Source organism: Caretta caretta, chromosome 1 (genome assembly GCF_965140235.1).
Source record: "Caretta caretta isolate rCarCar2 chromosome 1, rCarCar1.hap1, whole genome shotgun sequence".
Classification (NCBI taxonomy): domain Eukaryota; kingdom Metazoa; phylum Chordata; order Testudines; family Cheloniidae; genus Caretta; species Caretta caretta.
The window spans coordinates 62,508,200-62,532,892 of NC_134206.1; the positions used below are offsets into that span (position 1 = coordinate 62,508,200).

The window sequence follows — 24,693 nt, forward strand, 5'->3', positions numbered from 1 at the left end:
AGCAGTGGCAAAGCTAAAGCCAATTTGGAGAAATAAGAACATCTCCCTGGAATCCAAACTGAAACTGCTGCATGCATTGGTCATCTCCATTTTTCTGTATGCATACGACCCTTACGGAAGAACTTGAATGGAAAATCCAGTTAGTAAAGATGAGATACTTCCATAAAATCCTGGGCATCTCCTACTTTGACCACATCACTAACGAAGAGGTCCGCAAGATCATCACCCAATGAGCTGGGTCATATGAAGTCCTCCTGACGACCATGAAAAAGCGCAAGCTGAACTGGTACGGCTATGTAACAAGATCATCTGGCCTATCCAAGATCATCCTCCAAGGGACAGTACAGGAGAAGAGAAGAGGTAGACAGAAGAAGAGGTGGATTGACAACATAGAAGAGTGGATAGGAATGGACTTCGCGGAGACTGAAGCACTGACGCACAATCGTCAGGGGTGGAGACAAATGGTTGATTGCTCATCAGTGATGGTGCCCCAATGACCAATGTGGTTATGGGAGTGATGATGATGATGATTAATGATTGATGAATGAGCAATGTAAGACCAAAGTATACAGTTGGTTGGTTGAAATTTCCCAAATGTCAATGTTCTTAAAAAATTCAGTTTTCAATGGAAAAAAAAAAACAAAATTTTTCACAGAAAATTGTTATCGTTTTCAACCATCTCTAATGATTGGAAATGACCAGTAAAGAGACAGTATGAATACAAAGTGGACATGGTGTCACAGGGTATGGCTCATTACACATGGACTCCATTGTCTATTATTACATTTTGGTAAGTCAAATGTAATAGAAATAGCATACCAACTAAAATAACAACCAAAAATTAACTAATACAACCTGTTCATAAAACACACAAGTAGAGACATATGTCATAGATGTCAGGATAGTTGACCTGATCCCCCCGAAAAGGTAAGAGGGTTATTCTTTCTCTTATTGGACATGAGAGGACCTTTCCTCTTATCCCATTACTCTTTACTTTGCTTAAGAGCCTTCATTGAGGGACCTTGTTATAGGCTTTCTGCAAGTCCAAGTACATTATGTCCACTGGATCACGCTTGTCCACATGCTTGTTGACACTCAAAGAATTCTAATAGATTGGACATCCTAGTTGACATTCTTAGCTGCTGCACCATGGCAACACACTGAACCACCACTCCTGACCAACAACCTTAATGCTAAAGGCCTACAGAGTCACAGCAGCCACACCTCAGGCACGTGATTGGTTGGACAGATAGCCTTCTCATTGGATACATGGACTATATAGAGACAGGCAGAAGAAGCTGTCTGAGCAACAGACCATTTCCTGGGTTGGTGCCTAGACAGCCTTGCCTAGCCCTGCGCTGCTGCCTTGCCTGACCTTGCCTCCCTAACTTACTGCCCTGGCCCCTTGGATTGGATCTTCCAGCTACTGACGCCTGTTAGAACTCAGACCATTGCCCTGAATTGCCTCTGACAGTGATTCACCTCCTAGCTACCTGCGGTTGCCCCCTACCCTGCCTTGGCCACTAGCCATTACATAATCATCCCACTGCATTCTCCTTGTTCGATTCCTCCTCAAGACTCACTGCTAGCATGAAGCCTACAAATAGTTATTTACTATTCATGGCTTGGTGAAGGACCACTGGGGGTAACAAGACAAAGTCCTTCACCAAAGGCTCTTAAGCAAAGTAAGCTGTCATGGGATAAGAGGGAAGGTCCTCTCATGGATTGGTAACTGGTTAAAAGATAGGAAACAAAGGGCAAGAACAAATGATCAGTTTTCAGAATGGAGAGAGATAAATAGTGGTGTCCTCCAGGGGTCTGCACTGGGACCAGTCCTATCAACATATTCATAAATTATCTGGAAAAAGAGGTAAACCATGAGGTGGCAAAATTTGCAGATGATACAAAACTACTCAAGATAGTTAAGTCCCAAGCACACTGCGAAGAGCTACCAAAGGATCTCACAAAACTTGGTGACTGAGCAACAAAATGGCAGATGAAATTCCATATTGATAAATGCAAAGTAATGCACACTGGAAAATATAATCCCAACTATACATATAAAATGATGGGGTCTAAATTAGCTGTTACCACTCAAGAAAGAGATCTTGGAGTCATTGTGGATAGTTCTCTGAAAACATCCACTCAGTGTGCCGCGGCAGTCAAAAAATCAAACAAAATGTTGGGGATCGTTAAGAAAGGGATAGATAATAAGACAGAAAATATCATATTTCCTCTATATAAATCCATGGTATGCTCACGTCTTGGATACTGTGTGCAGAAGTGGTCGCCCCATCTCAAAAAAGATACATTGGAATTGGAAAAGGTTCCGAAAAGGGCAATAAAAATTATTAGTGGTATGGAATGGCTTCCGTATGAGGAGAGATTAATAAAACTGAGACTTTTCAGCTTGGAAAAAGAAACGACTAAGGGTGGACATTATAGAGGTCAATAAAATCGTGACTGGTATGGAGAAAGTAAATAAGGAAGTGTTATTTATTCCTTCTCATAACACACAAATGAGGGGTCACCAAATGAAATTTATAGGCAGCAGGTTTAGAACAAACAAAAGGATTATTTTTTCACACAATGCACAGTCAACCTGTGGAGCTCCTTGCCAGAGGATATTGTGAAGGCCAAGACTATAACAGGGTTCAAAAAAGAACTAGAGAAGTTCATGGAGGCTAGGTCCATCAATGGCTATTAGCCAGGATGAGCTGGGAAGGTGTCCCTAGGCTCTGTTTTCCAGAAGCTTGGAATGGATCACTTGGTGATTACCTGTTCTGTTCATTCCCTCTGGGGTTCCTGGCATTGGCCACTGTCAGAAGACAGGATACTGGGCTAGATGGACCTTTGGTCTGACCCAGTATGGCCGTTCTTATGTTCTTGTGTTCTTTACAGTTTTTAATATGATTTGGACCCCTCAAGGTATCCTGTGTAATTCATGATCTTACTACTGTTACCCTCATCTTCCCTCCCCCATTTCCTCTTATTGTCTGTAACATTCATCTGTTGTGCCTTGTCTTCAATTAGTTTGCAAGCACTTTGGGACCTGGACCATGGCTTCCTGTGTATTTGTCCAATGCCTAGAACAATGGGGCACCAGCTCTGACTGGGACTTATTAGTACTGTTGAATTACAAATAATGATTGAATATTGAGATTGTGCTAAGTGACAAGAACTGTTCATGGTCACAAGTATTATAAGCTCTCATATGTTTCTGAAAGAACAGAAAGCATGTTGTTTCCTGTGGTAAAGAGTCACTTGTAACTGTTCAAACAGTGTGTGTTACTTGATCGTTGCCCAAAAGTTATTCTTAAAACTCTGAAGGTGATAATATACAGCTCAGAATAAAATGTTTAGGCATGGAGGGTTAGCTGTCTGGGTCAGGTAGCTAAAGATTAATGCAGACTTCACAAGCCTCCTTGTAACTAGCTTCTAATAACTTTGATGAGGATAGCAAATACTCTGTAGCATTGCTTATACCTGTCACTTGAATTGGCAACCAGTTTTGTCACTTGCAGGTGATTCTTACAATGTCTAATGGGTTCTTGTTCAGCCGAGTTGCCAAACAGCAGTCAGCAGCATTGCACACTAAGCCTCAAATCCTCTCCCAGGCACCCAGCTCCAGTAAATGGGCTGAACATATCCAGGGAGAGAGGAGGGGAAGGAGTATTCCACCAGGGCCACATGTCTACACAGGCCATGGCGGTGAGCCTCTGGGCCTGGGTCAACAGACCCGGGCTTTAGAGGCTCACCCTGCATTCTAAAAGTAGCTATGTAAATCTTCTGCCGACTTGCACGGGCTGAAATTGTGGAAAAGCAGCATCACTTCCCCCACAACCTCAGCCGTGCAGAACACAATGCCATCCACAGCCTCAGAAACAACTCTGACATCATAATCAAAAAGGCTGACAAAGGAGGTGCTGTTGTCATCATGAATAGGTCGGAATATGAACAAGAGGCTGCTTGGCAGCTCTCCAACACCACTTTCTACAAGCCATTACCCTCTGATCCCACTGAGAGTTACCAAAAGAAACTACAGCATTACAACTCCCTGAAAAAGCACAAGATGAAATCCGCACAGACACACCCCTGGAACCCCGACCTGGGATATTCTATCTACTACCCAAGATCCATAAACCTGGAAATCCTGGGCGCCCCATCATCTCAGGCATTGGCACCCTGACAGCAGGATTGTCCGGCTATGTAGACTCCCTCCTCAGGCCCTACGCTACCAGCACTCCCAGCTACCTTCGAGACACCACTGACTTCCTGAGGAAACTACAATCCATTGGTGATCTTCCTGATAACACCATCCTGGCCACTATGGATGTAGAAGCCCTCTACACCAACATTCCACACAAAGATGGACTACAAGCCGTCAAGAACACTATCCCCGATAATGTCACGGCTAACCTGGTGGCTGAACTTTGTGACTTTGTCCTTACCCATAACTATTTTACATTTGGGAACAATGTATACCTTCAAATCAGTGGCACTGCTATGGGTACCCGCATGGCCCCACAGTATGCCAACATTTTTATGGCTGACTTAGAACAACGCTTCCTCAGCTCTCGTTCCCTAACGCCCCTACTCTACTTGTGCTATATTGATGACATCTTCATCATCTGGACCCATGGAAAAGAAGCTCTTGAGGAATTCCACCATGATTTCAACAATTTCCATCCCACCATCAACCTCAGCCTGGTCCAGTCCACACAAGAGATCCTCTTCCTGGACACTACAGTGCTAATAAATGATGGTCACATAAACACTACCCTATACCGGAAACCTACTGACCGCTATTCCTACCTACATGCCTCCAGCTTTCACCCTGACCACACCACACGATCCATTGTCTACAGCCAAGCTCTGTGATACAACCACATTTGCTCCAACCCCTCAGACAGAGACAAACACCTACAAGATCTCTATCAAGCATTCTTACAACTACAGTACCCGCCTGCTGAAGTGAAGAAACAGATTGATAGAGCCAGAAGAGTTCCCAGAAGTCACCTACTACAGGACAGGCCTAACAAAGAAAATAACAGAACACCACTAGCCGTCACCTTCAGCCCCCAACTAAAACCCCTCCAACGCATTATCAAGGATCTACAACCTATCCTGAAGGATGACCCAACTCTCTCACAAATCTTGGGAGACAGGTCAGTCCTTGACTACAGACAGCCCCCCAACCTGAAGCGAATATTCACCAGCAACCACATACCACACAACAGAACCACTAACCCAGGAACCTATCCTTGCAACAAAGCCCGTTGCCAACTGTGCCCACATATCTATTCAGGGGACACCATCACAGGGCCTAATAACATCAGCCACACTATCAGAGGCTCGTTCACCTGCACATCTACCAATGTGATATATGCCATCATGTGCCAGCAATGCCCCTCTGCCATGTACATTGGTCAAACTGGATAGTCTCTACGTAAAAGAATAAATGGACACAAATCAGATGTCAATTATAACATTCATAAACCAGTCGGCGAACACTTCAATCTCTCTGGTCATGCGATTACAGATATGAAAGTTGCGATATTACAACAGAAAAACTTCAAATCCAGACTCCAGCGAGAGACTGCTGAATTGGAATTCATTTGCAAATTGGATACAATTAACTTAGGCTTGAATAGAGACTGGGAGTGGCTAAGTCATTATGCAAGGTAACCTATTTCCCCTTGTTTTCCTAACTCCCCCCCCCCCCAGACGTTCTTGTTAAACCCTGGATTTGTGCTGGAAATGGCCCACCTTGATTATCATACACATTTTAAGGAGAGCGATCACTTTACATAAGCTATTACCAGCAGGAGAGTGGGGTGGGGGGAGAGAAAACCTTTTGTAGTTATTAAAACCCATTTTTTCATGATTTTTGTGTATAAAAACAAACATCTTCTTCTGTATTTTCCACAGTATGCATCCGATGAAGTGAGCTGTAGCTCACGAAAGCTCATGCTCAAATAAATTTGTTAGTCTCTAAGGTGCCACAAGTCCTCCTTTTCTTTTTGCGAATACAGACTAACACGGCTGTTACTCTGAAACCTATGTAAACCTTGTGGCTCAGGCTGGAGCTAGGGCTCCAAAGCCTAGGGAGGGAGTGGGCTTCAGAGTCCGAGCTCCAGCCCGAGCTGCAACTTCAAAGCAATATCTACACAGCTATTTTTATCGCAGTAGTGTGAGCCTGAGTTTGTCGCCCTGGGCTCAGAGGCTTGCTGCCACTGGCTGTATCGACATACCCGCCGGCAGTGGAAATGTCCAAAGCTGTTATTCCAGCCAGGATAGGCTGTGAAGCCCTAGCACCTGACCTCCATCCGAGATAACAAGCCAACAGATTTACAAACCCAGTCCCTTCCATCTTTGCAACAGCTTTTGGGGATTTCTCTTGGAGCTGGGTTAGGTGATGCACAGGAGATGCACATTCTTCCCAGGTTCTGTTGCATTAGTGTCCCTTCTGTACCTCACAGAGTAGGAGGTTATCCCTCTGGTTAAAGCTTCTGTGTCGAAGTCAAGGTTAACGCAGTGGTGGTGCATAGCACTGTGTAATGACTCTAGCTAACCATAAAGTGATGTCTATTGGTCAGCATGAATGTACTAGTGTATACATTTAGTTGCCTCGGTACACTGCAAAGAAGTCCCAAACTGCAACATTTGAAAGTTTGGTTCAGGCCTCTGAATTAGAGGAGGAAATTTTGAAAAATACTTTCTATTGGACTGGAGGTTTGTGTTTGCTTAGCCTGTTTTTCTCAGATGTAGTTATTTGGTTGTTATGAAAAAAGTTTCTATCCTCTTAGTTGTCCATTAGACTCCTCACAACAATTTCTTGAGGGTAAATTTTATCATGGAAGAATGATTACATGCTTTTCAAAACAATTTAATTTGATATAACAATACTGTAGCTGCAGCTAAATCTTCCAGAGAGATGCTGTGGAGGAGCCAAATTAGATGCAACAATGAACCTATAGGTGTATTTTAATGACTACACTATATTTGCAATAAGATATTTGTATTGTTTGAAAAATAATAGAAATTAATTGGGTCAAAGAAAGGTTTGTCCTGTCAAAAGTAAAGTATTTTTATTGCTAATGATGTATTGAGATCTCCTGTTCAGGCAACAAACTAGTTTGACAAAGATTTTGACTCATGTTATGTGCGATTACGCAGGATACAAGAGACTCTTTATACAGTAAGGTCTGTTCAAGAGAGGCCTGAAGTTAAGTGGTGTTAATATATCATTTCTTATTCTCTGGAAAGTAACCATATTGTTACTGTCGATGGCCATTAAAAATTCTGTAATATCAAGCTTGAAATCATTTAATCAGATTTGTGCTCCTGTTACAAAATGCAGATAGAATTTTGGAGGGGTTTTTTTTTAATTACAGCTATTGCATAGTGATATCACAGTTCAAAAATGAAGACAGTACTGCATCATACTTTGCTAAGCCAAATGACCATTGTTGCTGCCAAGTATAAGAACTGCCAAGAGTAAAGTTCTTCTCCAGGACGTTAATAGTATCGCTGAAATAATGGCTGTCACACTTCCTTATGTATATTTATGCTCAGATAATTTATTTAAAAAATGTTCTTGGTATATGCTTTATAGCCTTCCACATTTTGCTATACAAATTTAGGCTTATATTGCAGACTGTGCAATTCATTTGGCAAATGTAATTTCCATCCCTGCATACTAATCGATTTCTCCACAAACACCTGCTATCAGTTATGATAATAAAAATGCCATTCTAAATTGAAAAGGAGCCAAATCGAGCTTCCTAAGGAAATGACTTCAGTATCTTTCAGTGCGGCAAATGTAGTAATGTTCTTGTAGTGCCAAGGTTGGTTGTTGTTTGGGGGTTTTTTTGGGTTGTTGTTTGGGGGGGTGTTGTTTTTTTAACATTTGTATTTTATATAATTTTGCTCTATGACATAATTTCTCTGTCTAAATGATTCCTCGTAACCAGGGAATTCGCAGGGATGCAGGAGTGGAGTTTCCACATTTCCTCTCTCTTGGGACCAAATCCAAAAAGCTTTACTTAGCCAAAACTCCCTAGCATAACAGGGCCTTAATCTTGACTGGAACCTCTGGGTGCTTCCATAGTATAAATATTAAACAGTCACGTCAGTTTCTATAACATTGCTGGGCAAAAGCTGTGAAGTCAATAGAGTTTTGCCAATTGAAGAACTTAAGAATTTTGCCTTTGCACTAGATATCAGTTTCTTCCCTAAAACCTATGTCTAAATTTAGCAGCCAGTCTATGAAGAGTGATTGAAACAATTTATGGCCTCATCTCACTAGGAAATAACCTCTTGTTGACTATGCCCCCGTCAAATGATTAACTGCTAATGTACACAGAACAAAACCGTTTTCATCATTATGCCCTCCCACACGCAGAAATGTCATGCCCGTTTTCAGAAATGGTGACTCTCTAGTGGAGCTCAGCAGACATTTTTACCTCCATATGTGACTCGGTGGCAAAATGCATGCATCTCAGCTCCACTGCAGCTTATGCTATCAGTTGTACCAGTATGACTGCACCATTGCTGAGACACAGGTAGGAAACTGTCAAGAGTAGATACCTCCCTTGTAGAAAAAAATGAATGACTCCGTGTTAAGTCAGGGCTGTAGCACAGTTTCAGAATCAGGGTCAAAAATTCATTCACAGCTAAACCGTTTTCAACACTAGTTTGAGGTGGTGGGGTTGGAAGAGAATTATTGCTGACATCTGTTGTCAGTAATAGGTCATTTTCTGAAGTCTCTCTTAGGACATTTCTCTTGGGCAGTGGTTCTCAACTTCTCTCCTTCCCGTCAGCACTCTTCTCCCAGCCATTACACATCTGTCCTCCCATTTAGCAATATCAGAAAGGCAAGGTTGTCATGACCCCCTGACACCTATTTGCAATTGCCCATGCGGGTCCCTACCTCCATGTCAAGAAATCCTGCTTTAGGATATTTATATAAGGCCTTGTCTGCACTAAAGAACTGAACCATTTGTTACTGAACCAGATTAAGTGTAAACAATTAAGTGTCTCCACACTAGTCATACCAAACTGGTTTATTTTGCCCCATATTCACACTTGTGCTGTCCTAAACAATTTCATTTGCAATTCCTTTTGTCTAACAATTCACAGCTAGCTCCTAGAAGTAGTGCATCCTGGGAAATGTCACAAGGCCACTTAGGGCTTGACTAAACAGAAATGCTCAGGAAAGTGAATTAAGATAAATCAAATTTAGGACATTTTGATTCTGAATAAGAGTTTTCCACACAGGAGTTAAATGCAATTTAACTAAATTTGGATGAACTTTCCTGAGTGTCCCCCTGTAGACAAGCCCTTAGTGTACTGTGGGGCATTAATAGGGAGGACTAGTTGAACCATTTCAGCTTGTCTGTGTTCACTCTTGCACCAAACCAGTTGAAATTGAACCTATGAAGCTGTGACAGTTTATTAGTCCTGCTATTTCTAACGAACTATTAGACTCTTTGTAAACCATTAGCAGACCATTTGAGAAGTTCTTGTGTGTGCTGGACTCTTCAGACCCAAGAGTGGCGACTCAGACTCGAGCTGCATCCACACTACGAAGTACCTGGGCTCTGACCCACATCACAGAGGGACTTAGGCTCTGACCCTCCACCCTGCAGGGTCCGTAGGCCCCAGTCAAGAGGGTTTCCTGACCCGAGTCAGCCTCATTTCTGTATGGATGGAAGGGGCGCTTGGGCATGAACCTGAGTCAGAGCTTGGGCTTAGTGTGCTGTGTAGACATACCCAAAATGTTCTACAAATATTCTTAAGGCTTTCACCAGTTTAATTTCTCTAGACCAAACTTAAGAGTCGAGTGTTTACCTTGTATAGATTTATGCTGCATCCCGTTTTGTCTGAACAATGCCCTATGTTATCTGCCAGCAAATAAGTCATCATATTGGATTTTTTTTTTGAATGTTCATTTTCTCATAGCTCTAACAGCCCAAGCTTATGCACTGAAGGAAGAGAATGACAGCCTCCGATGGCAGCTGGATGCTTACAGAAATGAGGTGGAGCTTCTAAAACAAGAGAAAGGACAACTCTTTAGGACAGAAGAAAGTCTCACAAAGGACCAACAGTTGCAATTTCTGCAGCAGACTATGCAAGGCATGCAGCAGGTAACATGAGTCAATTTTTAATGCCTTTTCCCAATAATGTATATGCAAAAGGGGTATTTTTTGTTAGGAAAAAAATCACTGCAAATTTCTGCAGTGCTAAAATCAGTTTTTTTAAGATGGTAAGGGGCCTGACCATGATTTCTTTGCATACTCAAATGCCTGCTGATTTCTGCAGGCTGTTTTGGGTGTATACAGATGGCAGCATCAGGCCACAGGGATTAAAGACCTGCTGACAAAGGGGATGTCTACACTGCAGTCTGACGTGTGATTGCAGCGTGGGTTGGCCTAGCTCTGCAAGAAAATAGCAGGTTTAAGAAGCCTTTTCCAACCTAGCATGGCCAGTGCCCCAAAGGCCGCAGGTCAGGTATGGGTCATAGCGCCAGCAGCCTTAAACAGCATCAGAGCTGTGCAGTGCGCGAGGGGAGAGAACACACAGTACCACTGCAAAGGCTGTAGCAAGGGCTGCTGTGGCCTGTGCTCCCATGACACTTCTAAAGACACTTGTCCATCTCCTCAGCAAGTATAAATTGACATACCACCACTGAAGTCAGTGGCGCTAGATTGATTTACACTAGCTGAGGACCTGGCCCATTGTGACTGAGTCAAACATAATGTCGCCAGAAGCTGCTGCTGGTGTAGTACACCTCCACTTTCCTTCTACTGTGGCCAGTGACTTAAAGCCATAGATTGACCCTTTATTTCTAAGGATCTTCTGTTTCCAAACAGTTAATCAGCTCCCACTTCTGATATTATCATTGGAAGTCATAAATCCCCTCTCTGTGACATTGCAGTTAGTAGTCATTGTGGGGTCCCAGACTTCTGCCTTCTGACCAGGAGTGAGCTTCAGTACAGATCTGTACATGAACACCCAGATCCCTCATCTTTCTTTTACAACATTGGGAGAATTTGTGGCCTAAGTGAGTAATTTCTTAATAAAATATATGAGAACTAACAAATTAGGCATTAGTTGCTCTTCAAATATGATGCTAAAGTGCCTTAGGCCTCAAAGCACCTAAGCACATGCTTTAAGCATGTGAATAATCTCATCCTTACTTAAGCACATGCTTAAGTATTGCTGACTTCATTCAAGTTAAGCACCTGAACACATGCTTTGCTAAATCTGAGCCTTAATGCCTGTTCTCTGTTGCCTTGCACTTTGTGTAGTCATTCACACCCGTACAAATGTGTATAAGATGCTACCAAATCAAAGTGGTCGTGTTTTTACACTCACTAGCCACTGGTTTAGATTGTCACCTGTGCTGCAAGGGCAAAAGAGAATCAGGCCCTGGAATTTTAATTGAATTAGGATTGAAACTTCAGCCAGATACCAATATTGTTAACCAAGCGTGTTAAGAGAAAACCCACCGTTTATTATCCACTATCGATCTGTGTCACACCAACTGTAGTTTCCCATCCTCCGTGGTTTTTTAAATCCTTGACATTTTGCTGTGAGTTTTTGAATTTTTGCTAGTTTGACATCTGGGATCAAGCCAACCAACTTCCTATGGGGGAGGATTACAAAAGGTTCAAGAAGTTGGAAAAGGGGCTGTAGTTAAGCCAATTTGAGGATATGCTGAGGATTGCAGAGATGAGGAGTCTTGTTGGGAAGTTGTTAGCAGGTTCAACAGCTGAATGGAGCTGGGTTGGGTCACTTTTGCGGATGATTGTAATGGGTTTGAGTAGATGTGTTTGGGTTGTTAGTAGCACTTGTGACACGCCACGACATTTACACTTTTCCTGTGATTCATCCAGGAATATTTAGAAATTGGCCTCTCATTTAGGTATAACCTATGAAATCTGAGTTTGGTTTTCGGAAATACTGAAGATTGACAGCTTCAATTGAAATCCATCAGCATAGCATGTGTACAGCACCTATGAAAATCAGGCTCTATATGAAATATTAAACACACATCCAGGTCTTGGCTGGTAATGGTTTAACAAGAAGACCTCTCTCATTCCCTTTTATCTTGTTGTGTATATATTATATTTAATTTAAGACAAGATGAACTGGTTTCCACCGAGTTCCTGAGCCCTACCTACACATTAAAAAAACCAGTTCCTCATCCTTCCTTTCCATTCACACCCACTCCCCTGCAACCACAAACCCCTTCCTCCCTCTCACTTCGAAAACTAAAGAATAATTGATTTGAGCTGCAGTTGAAGAGCAGGTCTGGCTGAGAAAATGGATGCATTTTGAGCGTCAAGGAATTTTCTGTGCACAGACTTGGTGCCAAACAGTAGCAAATAATGCAACACTGATGTATTTTTAATGCACTCCAAATATCTGGTGATTTTTCAGGTTTCTTTTGCACACTTACAGGACTGATGAAATGAGTGATTATTTTCTCTTCTCTCACCACTTCTGTTGCTCAAAAGCATTATCAGCAAAATCACATAGATATTTGCTCATGAAGTATACCATATAGGCAGTCATAGCAATCTAGCAATTTATGTTGTCGAAAAATGTGTAATAGCAGCTCAGGCATTGAAGTTATGTGTTTTTGAGTTAACTTCCTCCATGAATTTGTGTCACCATTTAATTTCATACCCACTATGAGGTCTCAAACAAATGGAAATAATGTCTTGTATCCATGGTAACAAATGAGGTACACTGTACCTGATTTGAAGATGGAAATTGAATTAACTTGTCACTTCTGTATAGGTGGTGTTAGCTTCCATGTATTTCTATATAGCAGTGGTTCCCAAACTTGGGACACTGCTTGTTCGGTGGCCAGTATGTCCCTCGGCCCGCGCCACTTCCCGCAGCCCCCATTGGCCTGGCACAGCAAACCGCGGGAAGTGGGAGCCATGATTGGCTGAACCTGCGGACATGGCAGGTAAACAAACCGGCCAGGCCCACCAGGGGCTTCCCTGCACAAGCGGCGTTCCAAGTTTGGGAACCACTGCTATACGGGGACACACATACAAAATATATACCTTTTCAAATTGCTCTGTATTTGAGCATCTCACCGCTGGAATCCATGTAAGGAAACTCTGTGATCAGAGAGATTTTGCTTTCAGAATGTAATTCCAGTGTCGTTTTGGGGGAACAGGTTAGATATTTTAGGATCTGATGTTAATCACTCAATGCTAAGTATATTTGAATCTTGCCTCCCTAGTGTGAAATGACTGAAAATGCCCAGACAACAGGACATGGGTTTTTACCATATAGAGATTATAGATGACATATATTCTGAGCGATGCTGAAGTTCATTTTGATTAATTTTTAATGCATACCAGGTGACTTTATGAATTCCTTAGAGAATTATTTATCAGAGTATTAACAGTATTGGCCTGTAGACTGTACTATTGTGTGGACCTTTTGCTGTGTCCTCACACTACCTTGGTAACATTATTTCAGTTGAGACTTATGAAGAACAGGAGCGAGGATTTGACTTGGCCATCTTTAGGAAGAGTCACAGAAAAGTCATACTGAACAAAGGAAATGTCACAAAAACATTGTTAAAAATATTAAGAGGGAAAGGATTAGCCTGCAAAAGAACCTTTGTTCTGCTATTTACAATGCAAACAATTCATACAGTGCAAGTTCTGTGATAACAAATGGCCAGTTTGAACCCAGGTCTTAGACAGAACTGTCCTCTAGTTGTCATGGCCTTTGCGTTGTTTTGCTGAGCATCCTGCATCTCCCACTGAAGTCACTGGGAGCTGGAGGTGCCCAACACTTGTCAGGTTTCAGGCTCTTCCTCAAAGATATTCATATGAAATCAATGGAAGTTAGATACCTAAATACTTTAGAGGAACTAGGCCCTACTCTGTAAATTGGTTGATTATGGACCATGTCATTATCTGCATTTCAAATATCATAAAGGATGCCATCATTATTTAGCAAATAGTAATAACCATTGGTGAGATTTTCAAAAGCACTCAGCATTCACCTAACTTTGCTGGAGTGCATTGGAGTTTGACCATTCACTTTAATGGGAGCCATGTTAGGCCAATGCTGAGCACTTTTGAAAAGTCCTCACTATTCTGCTAGATGTTACCCTCTGAGAATTAAATTACGTAAGCCAGACTCTGTCATAGTTGGAATGAAAAACATTATCTTTTACATAGAGGTGGTGGGCAAATCGTGTATCAGCATGATCCCATTGACTTCAGTGGGCGAGGGCTGAGAGCATATTTCTTCACAGGGATGAGTTCAGTAACTTGTAGGATGGATCTATGTGGGACCTTTTTCTTTACTTCTTCCTTGTGGCTAATCTACTGTCTAAACTCCCATGAACCTCAATCAGTGTTTAGGTTTCAGAGTAACAGCCGTGTTAGTCTGTATTCGCAAAAAGAAAAGGAGTACTTGTGGCACCTTAGAGACAGGTCTCAAGGTCTCAAAGAAGATTTTCCTATCACATCCATTCCATTCACTCACATGCAAACTTTCCCAAATGCCAAAAGTCACAGATACTTTTGTAAAAGCCTGAAAATCACAAAATCCAGGGCTGTCATGACCACTATAACAACCCATTCATCCTTAAGCGTGAATGTTCCGGCAGCAGATGAATGCTAAGATTCATAGCATAGTCAGGTGGATGGGGCTCGTTGTGGGTTATATTCATTAGTATATCCTAACTACAGAAGGGCTTATTTATTCTATTTCATCCTTCCACTCCGTACTCACCAAACATTTACTCAACATGTCGCCCAGCATACACATGCTCAAGATTAACCTGTTTCTTCTGAAAATGCAGTATTAGAGAGGAGAGTAAATGAGAGGAAAAAATATCACCCTTATATTCACTTTTTACCTGCTGAATAAATATACTAGAGTGATTAAGTTGAAAGTATTTTTGTTGCTTTCCAGAGTATGAATCTTAATTTGATCTATAAATTTACAAAGAGCAACAGCAGTAGCAAGAATCTGGCATTACTGAATGACATTTGAATTCTGAAAACAAGTAGCCCTGTTTCTGGGAAGGGGGAGGAAGTGGCTCAGTAACAGTATGTCTGTTCTACAAGCATGACATCTGTACAGATGCAGCACTGCAGCTATGCCACTGTAGTGTAGATACAGTACTTACTACAACAACAGAAGGGGTTTTTCCGTCACTGTAGTAGATTCACCCTCTCAGAAGGAAGTCGCTAGGTCAATGGAACATTTCTTCTGTCAACCTAGCTACATATACAGTGGGTGTTAGAGCCACCTAACTGCATCACACAGTGTGTGAAATTTTTCACAGCCTTGAGTGACATCGCTAGGTCAACCTAAGTTTTAGGTGTAGGCCAGGCCAAAGGATGCTTAAGCACTCTTTCCTTTACGCTTTGAATTTCACATCCCATTAGGCTTGCCATCAAATACCTACCTGCTGCTGTTCATACTTAAATAATAATTAATGAAGTGCACCAATAGGTTTACATGACAATGATTTAGTTTATCTCAGAATGGGAGACTGGAGTTTTCCTCCAAATGTGGCAACCCCTACCTAAGGCATTGTTTACTGCGGGCATTTCCCCCTAAAATTTCCTCCCGTAGCTATCACGAGTTCAGCTCCACAAGTGGTAGCAGCAATGGAAGTCTTAGTGTAAATAAGGCCCCACTGAGGTTTTAACTACCAGGTCATCTAGATCTGTTCTGAGATTATACATGGTTGAACTGCCTTTGTACCCCGACAGCTGCCACCAGTGATGGAGCTGAAGTGGTAACAGCAGCGGTACGAAACTTTAGGGGAAAAAAAGCCTAAGGTAGACATCCTAGTAGAAAGCACACTGACTGATGTCTACATGAAGATTATAGTCTAGCCCTCTTGCAGGAAATCCTTAAACACTAGACTTCTCCCGCTGGTTATATTACTCTTAGCTTTAGCGTGGAATTTTCAAAAGCATTTGACGTTGGCCTAATTCTGCTCCCATGAAGTCAATGGAAGCAAAGTTAGGCTAGCGCTGAGCACTTTTGAAAATCCCAGCCTTAGTGGTGAATACTTATTTCTTTAAAGATGAATGGTAAAATTGAAATTCGTGGCAAATTTGAGTCAGCTCAAAACATGAACCTTTGCAAAGTAGAGTAGACCAGTTTTCAGAGTAGCAGCTGTGTTAGTCTGTATCTGCAAAAAGAAAAGGAGTACTTGTGGCACCTTAGAGAGCTGTAGCTCCTGAAAACTTATGCTCAAATAAATTTGTTAGTCTCTAAGGTGCCACAAGTACTCCTTTTCTTTTTACAGTAGACCAGTAATTTTTATCTAGACCAACTTCAAGGCTTTCTGTTAATCTATGTAGTTTCTCTAGCCTCAATGTGTAAGTTTTTTTTTAACTTTGCTTTAAAGATCAATCAAATATTTCTCTTTGAAAAAGAAAAAGAAAATCTAAAATCTAAGTGGGTTTGTTAAATATGAGGATGCTATGGTTATGGAGAAGTGGTTTCATGCAATTTGTGGTCACATGGAGAAATAGACATACCATTCAGTGCTCTACTTTTATAGAATGAAATTGTCATCCCTTCTAAGTACAAAACAAATGTATGAAATTGAAGCCTGATGAATGTCTCATTCTATATGTGTCTGCCTGTCTTGGGCTCAGCCCTGCCCTCTGCTGTGCAGCATTGAGACTTCACACTCAAGGTGGCAGCAGGACGGCATATAGTACTGTAATATGCACCAAGAGGTAAGCCTGCCTAATGCCTTTACCTATGGGGGCATGCTTGTCCCACCCCAAATAAAGAACAATTGATTAACATTCATGCTGCTACCAGGTGAGTGTGCCCTTTGTTCCTGGTTACAAGACCAGCCAGGTTCACTGCTCAGGGTGGAGCCCTGGCCAGCTGGAGCCAGTAGCAGCAAATGCACAGGGCTCTTAATCAGCACAGTGCCCGTCCGCCAGGTCAGGATTTAGATCCTTCTTCCATTACAAATCCCATCAGCCTCCCAGATAGTGAGATCCTAATGTATTCTGTAAAGTGGGCAGGCCTGGGGAACAAGAGAGGTAAGTGCCATACCCTTCGCCTAACTGATATGCTGCATTTCCCTTCACTGTAATTTTTAAAAATTCATTAATTGCCTTTTTAATTTGTCCAGTCTCATATTAGGCCTGGTCGTATGTTAATATAAATGCTGCAGTGTGGCTAGCTTCATTTATAACTCATTTCTAAAGCACGTGCTGCCAGCTCCTTTGACTTGTCTTTCACATTTTCTTGTTTCCTTGGTGATTTGTCTGGTCTCATCAGTGTCTTGTTACTAATGCATATTTGCTCAGCTGGGAAGTTGCACTCCCATTGTTCAAGGCTGCCGTGCACTGGCCATTTATGATATGAAATCCTGATTTAGTAGTGTACAAACTTAATATTGTAACTAATCCATAGAGCTAATGGGTTTGATGGCTGCAAAGTGTGTGTGTGTGTGTGTGTGTGTGTGTGTGTTCCTTCATTCTGCTTCATTTTTTTCTTTAACCTAACGAGAATTCTGCCAAGAAATGGTTACATTCTTTTCTTCCATTGTTTGTAAAAAGCCTCAAAGGAGCTTGAAACACATTTACCCTTGCTGATTTTTGTCCTTTTCCATTTTGAAGATTTTAAATTCTCTTTATTTGTGTAGAATAAAGTTTTGATTGACTTGACTGGGTTTTGCTTTTAAAAAAAGGAATTGCTAGCCTGGATGGCTAATGGAATTCATAATGAGATAGGGAGACTTCCACCACTAGGTCTCTGATTCAAGTCTGCCCCAGGGGAAATAGTTCCATTCATGCATGAGGAACTTGTCACATGAGCAAAGGTTGCTAGATCAGGTCCTATATTGTTAGTGACTGAAAACTGTCACCCTCTGATGTCTGGTAGTCTAATTTAACTGGTGTGCTGCAAATCCTCCTCAGTGGATATGCCACAGCCATTCCAGAGGCTGGGAGGAGATCTCATATCCCCTCCCAGGTAACTGAGTGGACAAGGTATGCTGTAATGAATACCTTGTTATAACAAACTTGGCTACTTCCTCAGAGATGTTCATTACAGCAAGTGTAATGTACTTTACTTTTTAGTAAAGTTAAATTATTATGATCATTTTGTGTTTCATTTCCAGCAGCACTAAACAAAATTGTGACCAAAAGAGCAACAGTAGAAGCATGGTATAACAGCTAAATATATTGGAATTGCTGGGGTTCTTTTTTAATATCCTAAAAACCTTGCAGTCTGAAATATGACCTAAGGTCTTATGGTCTATTTCTAGAATGTGCTTGTTGGGCTATTTAGATAGCTGGTTATAAACAATGTTTTCATGGTGGAGCTGTTCACTAGGGAAGGTTTGTCCGTTGTTCTTGGGGGGTGGGGTGTCTACTTATGCACATATGTGTATATGCATGTATATAATATATATTAAATTGATACACACAGCATTTCTTTTGGTAAATGCAGGTCTTGGGGAAGTATTCAGTGGCTATGTGATGATCATAAACAGAAAGCTATTGCTTTCCCTTTGGGGATTTTTATATGTTTGGGGGGTATTCTGTTTTGTATGGATGTTAGCATTTCCAGCCATGCTGGCACCACATTGCACACAGCCTGAGTAATTCAGCTGGCTTCTAGAATGCCTTCTATATTTAATGTTTCATGAAAAGAGAAGATTGGTTTAGGATGGTAATTTTCTGTCTGCACTTTTGAGATCTGTGCAGTCTGGGTGATACTGAACTTTACTGGTGGCAGCAGGACAGCATATAGTACAGTAATATGCACCAAGAGGTAGGCCTGCATTGGAGATAGGGAATGTGTTTTAAAAAAAAAAGCTACCTTTTATAATATGCCTGTTTGCTTTGATAACAGCTATTTTAGTCCTCATGAATGATTTGAGATTAATAGCCCTGGAGACTGAAAATTTCTAATTATGTATAAAGCAGATACAGGAGAGTCAGTGGTAATGTAAGCAAACTCCTTGTGATGGTGGTATACAAATCTCACATTGGGACACACAGGATTAATGAGTTTATGTGGGCTCAGTTGGCCCTGTCCAACCCCAGCTGTGAGAGAGGTCAGACTTGGAGGGAGGAGCTTAAAAAGGGAAAACACAATACAGTTAGTATCAGACTGGACCTCTAGTCTTTGGCTCCTGGAGAGCAGACTGGCTGGAGGCAAGAGCTCCTCAGATGACCTGGACCTATTCCAGAAGTTCATCTTTCATAGATTACCAAATCATAGAATATCAGGGTTGGAAGGGACCTCAGGAGGTCATCTAGTCCAACCCCCTACTCAAAACAGGACCAGACCAAGTACTGTCCCTTATTTTTGCCCCAGATCCCTAAATGGCCCCCTCAAGGATTCAGCTCACAACCCTCGGTTTAGCAGGCCAATGCTCAAACCACTGAGCTATTGCTGCCCCTCCATCTGTGGATGATTATTTTTGTTCAGTGTAGACCTGTGCAGCTTTCAAACCAGTGACTCGTAGAGGATAAACCTCTGCAAACATCTAAGGTATAACAGAGCCATGAGCAATACATGTCATGGATTTAGAACAAATAGATCTTGTCCGTAAAAGGCTGACCACTTTTCACTGAAAAAATTGCAGAATTGCTGATTGAAGAGAATGCAGGAGCTGTATTAAAGTTATGGAAAACTGGGGCCTCTTCAGTAAATGTTCACACTGTAGATAAAGTGGTCGGAGGGAGTTGATAGTTGAACAAATGAGCGAGCACTTTGGTGGCTGTGCTAAAAGCACTTGATTATAGTCTGTGAGCAGCTACATGGGGAACAAATATTTAGTAAAGGGCTCTGTAGTGGGGTGGGACTCACCCCTGCGGCACCTCCTGATGGTCGTCCAGGGAATTAGCGTTTCCAGCCTTCTACAGGCTGGTGTCCCACTTGCCGCTGGGCCCCGAGTCCCTCCTGGACCCCGGTGCCCAGTTGTGAGCTGGAGCTGGTTCGCACTGGTTCACTGGAACCAGTTGTTAAATTTAGAAGCCCTTTAAGAACCGGTTGTCCCACGAGGTTGTCCCATGAGGGACAACTGGTTCTAAAAGGGCTTCTAAATTTAACAGCCGGCCAAAAGTGGCACCTTAGGCGCCAACTCCGTGGGTGCTCCGGGGCTGGAGCACCCACGGGGAAAATTTGGTGGGTGCAGAGCACCCACCGGCAGCTCCCCGCCCCGCGCTTAGCCCCAGCTCACCTCCCCTCCACCTCTGCCCCCTCCCCTGAACGCGCCGCCCCGCTCTGCTTCTCTCCCCCCCCCCGCCCCAGTTTCCAGCAAATCAGCTGTTTGCGTGGGAAGCCTGGAAGGGTTGAGAAGCAGGCAGCAGCTTCGCGCTCAGGCCCAGGCAGGCGGAAAAATTTGTGAGATTTTTCTGTGAAAAATTCTGAGATTTTGAACATTTATTTTTCTGTAGAGAAAAGAAAAAGAAATCTGACAATTCTTCACAAGATGGCAACCCACAAATCTTCCAGGAAAGCAGCCCAGGAAGCCAGCCAGGCAGAGAACCAAGCTACCGAGAAGCCTGGAAGCTGGGGCTCCCAAGGCTTCTAGGCTCTCAGGTGCCACTCAATCCACAAAGCAGGCTACTGAGAAGTCAGGAAGTCCTGGCTCCCCAGCAACTCGCAGGATGGAGCAAGAGGGGTGGGTAATCTGGCAGGAAGGGCTCTGTCAGAAACCTGCCAGATTTTCATTGGAATTTTGACACGCCCCTGCAGAACATGTCAATTGTAATGAATCGGCGTTTTCTGACAGAAAAATGTTCCAACAGAAAATTCCCAAGTAACTGTAATGAATGTGTATATTTAATAACAGTGATGTACAGATTGACTAGGTGCTCACCTTTTCCATGTTCTCACCGCATCAAGTTTACGCTACCTTTATTAGCTGCCTCAGACCACACAGCAGATCCAGCTGCATTTTCTGCTCATAATTCTTAAAACATATATAGCTTCAAGGCTTCAAAAGAACCTAGGAGTGAGAAGCCACTAAAGCTGTGGTGTCCAAACTTTTCCTCTCGGGCTCCCTGCTTCCCAGTAATGGAATGTGTCCATATCCTGCCCTGGCCGCGAGTGGAGTCGTGGCTGGGCCAGGGGCCAGAAACGGGGGCTGAGGGGTGAGAGTGGGGGCTGGGAGCCGGCCGTCGAGTCACAGCTGGAGCCAGGGCAGCAGCTGCGGCTGGGAGATGGGGCTGGGGGAAGAGCGGGGCCGGATGGCACTCCCTCACCACCATCACCGCCACCCATGGTGGCTGGTCTGAGCCCCACCATGTCCCTTTGAACATTCCTCCATGCCCCACTAGGGGGACGTGACCCACAGTTTGGGGACCACTGCACTAAAGCAACCTAGCTATAGTTTGGATTGAAGTCACAAATATAAAAAGAAAAGGAGTACTTGTGGCACCTCACGAAAGCTTATGCTCAAATAAATTGGTTAGTCTCTAAGGTGCCACAAGTACTCCTTTTCTTTTTGCGAATACAGACTAACACGGCTGTTAATCTGAAATATAAAAAGGTGATTTATTAAAATTTACTTCCATCTAGCTGTGGTGACACAGCAATGCTACTGGAGGTTAAAAAGTCTGGCAGTGTTCATAGGAAGAAGTTTATGTAGACTGTCTAGCCCAGGAACCAGTGGGACTGAAACCATTTTTGATATTTGCTTCCACTTGATATGCACACTTTGTCAATCAGTTTAGATATGTGTTGTGGCCCAATTTGTATAAACGGGTAAGCTATTTAGCATGTTACTAAATGGGACATTCCAGTTCATAAATGATTATTTGTTTGGCTTCATGTGGCTATACATTGTCTGATGGAATGCGATGCTCTGGATTTTCTGAATCACCCTGGAAATTGAGCACAATTAATTGGAAAATGGTGTGTGTGTGTGTGTGTGTGTAATGGCAGTGTTAGAGACCTTTAAAACGTTGAATTAATCCATCCAGCTGGTAGTCATCCACATCAGAAATTCTGTATCAATCGCTACTCAAGCCTTGATGCTTCAGACATTTCCACACATCTCTAAAAGCAGGCTTCACATAGCATTGAAGAAGAAACTTTGATGCTTAATACTGCTAACTACATGATATAAAATTTATGCACTAAAAGGGCCTGCTAAACACCCACAGCATCAGCTGAAGTCAGAGAGTTATCGGTACTAAGCACCTGGGTAAATTAAGCCTTAAATGTTTACTATGTATAACACCAATAACTGAAGTTTCTTGCTACTAATGCAATTGTTCACTTACCCACCTTTTTAAAAAATAGTAATCAACGTACCATGTTTGCACAGCAAATAAATTTTCCTTGCTTGATTACTAAAGGGAGAGATACTAAACCAGTTTGTAATCTCTTGATTGTATTTTCCTGCTCTTCAGCAGGGTCTAGTACTTGTCCTCTCTTTTCCGAAATACATAACCAGTTTCAGAATTAGTTGAATCTAGTGACCAGTTCCTGGCAAGTCCCAATGGCTGTTCATGACTTATAACTGGATAAGATGAGGGGAGCCAAGCCCTTAAAGTCTCTACATTTCAGAAATTCTCTGCATAAAAATAATCTTTTGGTCATCGTTTTGTGTTTTGACAGATCATATCAGCAGTTTTCTTGGCTGATACATTGATTGTAGGACATCCGTCTTGCTGATCTAATAACACATCACCATCATAGCATGAGAAGAAAATAAATGTTTAGTCTTTTTGGCAAATAAGTGCAAATGCTTTCCAGAATATTGCTTTGTGTTGAATGAAATGGCTTTGGGCCAGTGACTAATTAGAGTAAAGGGCTGTGCTTGTGAATTATGCATGCACTGTAGTGTTTACCCTAGTATTGTTAAAACCACAGCATATACTTCTACAAATAAGGTTGTTGTTCAGATGGATGTGACAGTCCTTCTGTGGATGATATACTCTACCAAGTGTTTGTGCTTTAGTGTAACAAATACTTTAACTGCACATTTTCAAATGCATTCCTTGTGTAGTACTGCTGTGGAAGGAAATGCAGATGGAAGTAATTTACATCTTGTTCAACTTAGACACAACAGACTTAGTAACAATAATAAATATAGAAATAACTTGAAAAATGTTGCTTGCAGTGAGGATTTACAATATTTAAGATTGCTCAGATTCTGATGGTGCTAATCACTCTTTTCACCTACCCAGCAATTGCTGAGTATACAGGAAGAATTAAATAACAAAAAATCCGAACTGGAGCAAGCAAAAGAAGAACAAACACATACACAAGCCAGGCTTAAAGTTCTTCAGGAGCAGGTGAGTGCTTTCATTGAGCATAATCCTTATTTAGGACTACACCAGGGGGCCTGATCCTACACCTTTGAAATCAGTGAAAGTTTGGCCATTGACTTCAATGTGATTAATATATGACCTGTGTGTGATCTAATGAGCATTTACAAAGGTTAGTTGAAGTTAATTGGTAGTATTGTTTGGGGGAACTGAAATTGAAAGTGAAATTGAACTCTTGTCAGTTTTGCAATATCAGATATTTAATGTCACATTTTGTATAACATTTTCTGTTATGTTCCTCCACACTGATACCAGTGATGTGTGAATGTTTTCTATCTGAAGACAAATGAATTTTGGGAGAGTTCAATATACCAGCAAAGCAAACATATTTCAAAAAAAGCCAGCCATTTCTTTTAAGACTAGTAGTGGGGGAAATGAGTTTAGCATCTCCTGTATTATTCATGCAGACACATGTATACAAAGGACTGAATCATGATGACATAAAAAAAAAATCCCCAGTGCATCAGTGCACTTATCTAACTGTGGTGAGAAGCAAACCTTTTATATACTCTGCAAATCTGATCATTTCATTTTTTGCTTTCATTGATATTGAAGTGCTGTATGACATTGATAAGTGTATTTGAAAATATTGTCTAATACGCAGGGTAAGATGGATTGTTTCACAGCAAAGGAAGATCTGTGCCCATATGTGTGGTACTGGAGATGAAATACTCTGTGTGTGTGGACAACACAGTATACAAATAAATGTTGTGTGTCGACAACTTGATTGTGGAGACAGTAATCACAACTCCATAGTTCTTAGCTGAAGTAGGCAGTGGATTGCTTTTTTGATTGATTAATGTAACCTAGGGGAAAAAATCAGAAGTGTAGAATGTAAATTGTTTAGATGGCAAGGATTCAAAAAGCCTATGGTTTTCATAATTTTAAAAAATCCTTCTGAATTTTTGAATGTTTGTATGTTTTTATAGTTATGGCACATCGGACGTGTGTCGTCAGATGCATTTGGCACAAATATACTTTACAATCTGACAATCCAGATTCTGCAAAATAAAGTTTTCACTTAAAAAGATATTTCTAGCGCTTACGGTTGCAAAGATAACTTTCTAAATGTGAACTGATGTAATGCCATCTTAGACAAAAGGGTATAAGGAAGAATGGATTTGATTACAACTTTTTTGGCACCTAAAACTTCAGATGAGAAATGGGCTAAGGGACATGCAGGATCTATATAGTATATACGAAACATAAATATAGGGTATTTTAGGGCTACAGTTTTAACATATGTTAGTAGCATTCAAACAACAGCGTTATAAAATACTCTTTAAAAAAATTTTTATTATAGCACTCAAAATGTTATAAAACGTATGGGAAGATCTTACAATCTGACAACCACCAT

At 41.8% G+C, this 24,693-nt stretch overlaps 1 protein-coding gene across 6 annotated transcripts in view; it reads left to right on the top strand.

The window, feature by feature from the left end:
- ENOX1 (ecto-NOX disulfide-thiol exchanger 1) overlaps window positions 1-24,693 on the top strand; it is a 508,731-nt gene that overhangs the window by 448,960 nt on the left and 35,078 nt on the right. For all 6 annotated transcript variants that reach the window (XM_075128654.1, XM_048851020.2, XM_048851038.2 and 3 more), the window contains 2 exons: window positions 9,967-10,151; window positions 23,196-23,303. In XM_075128654.1, coding sequence (XP_074984755.1) covers window positions 9,967-10,151; window positions 23,196-23,303 — 293 coding nt within the window. The remainder of the gene's footprint in view (window positions 1-9,966; window positions 10,152-23,195; window positions 23,304-24,693) is intronic.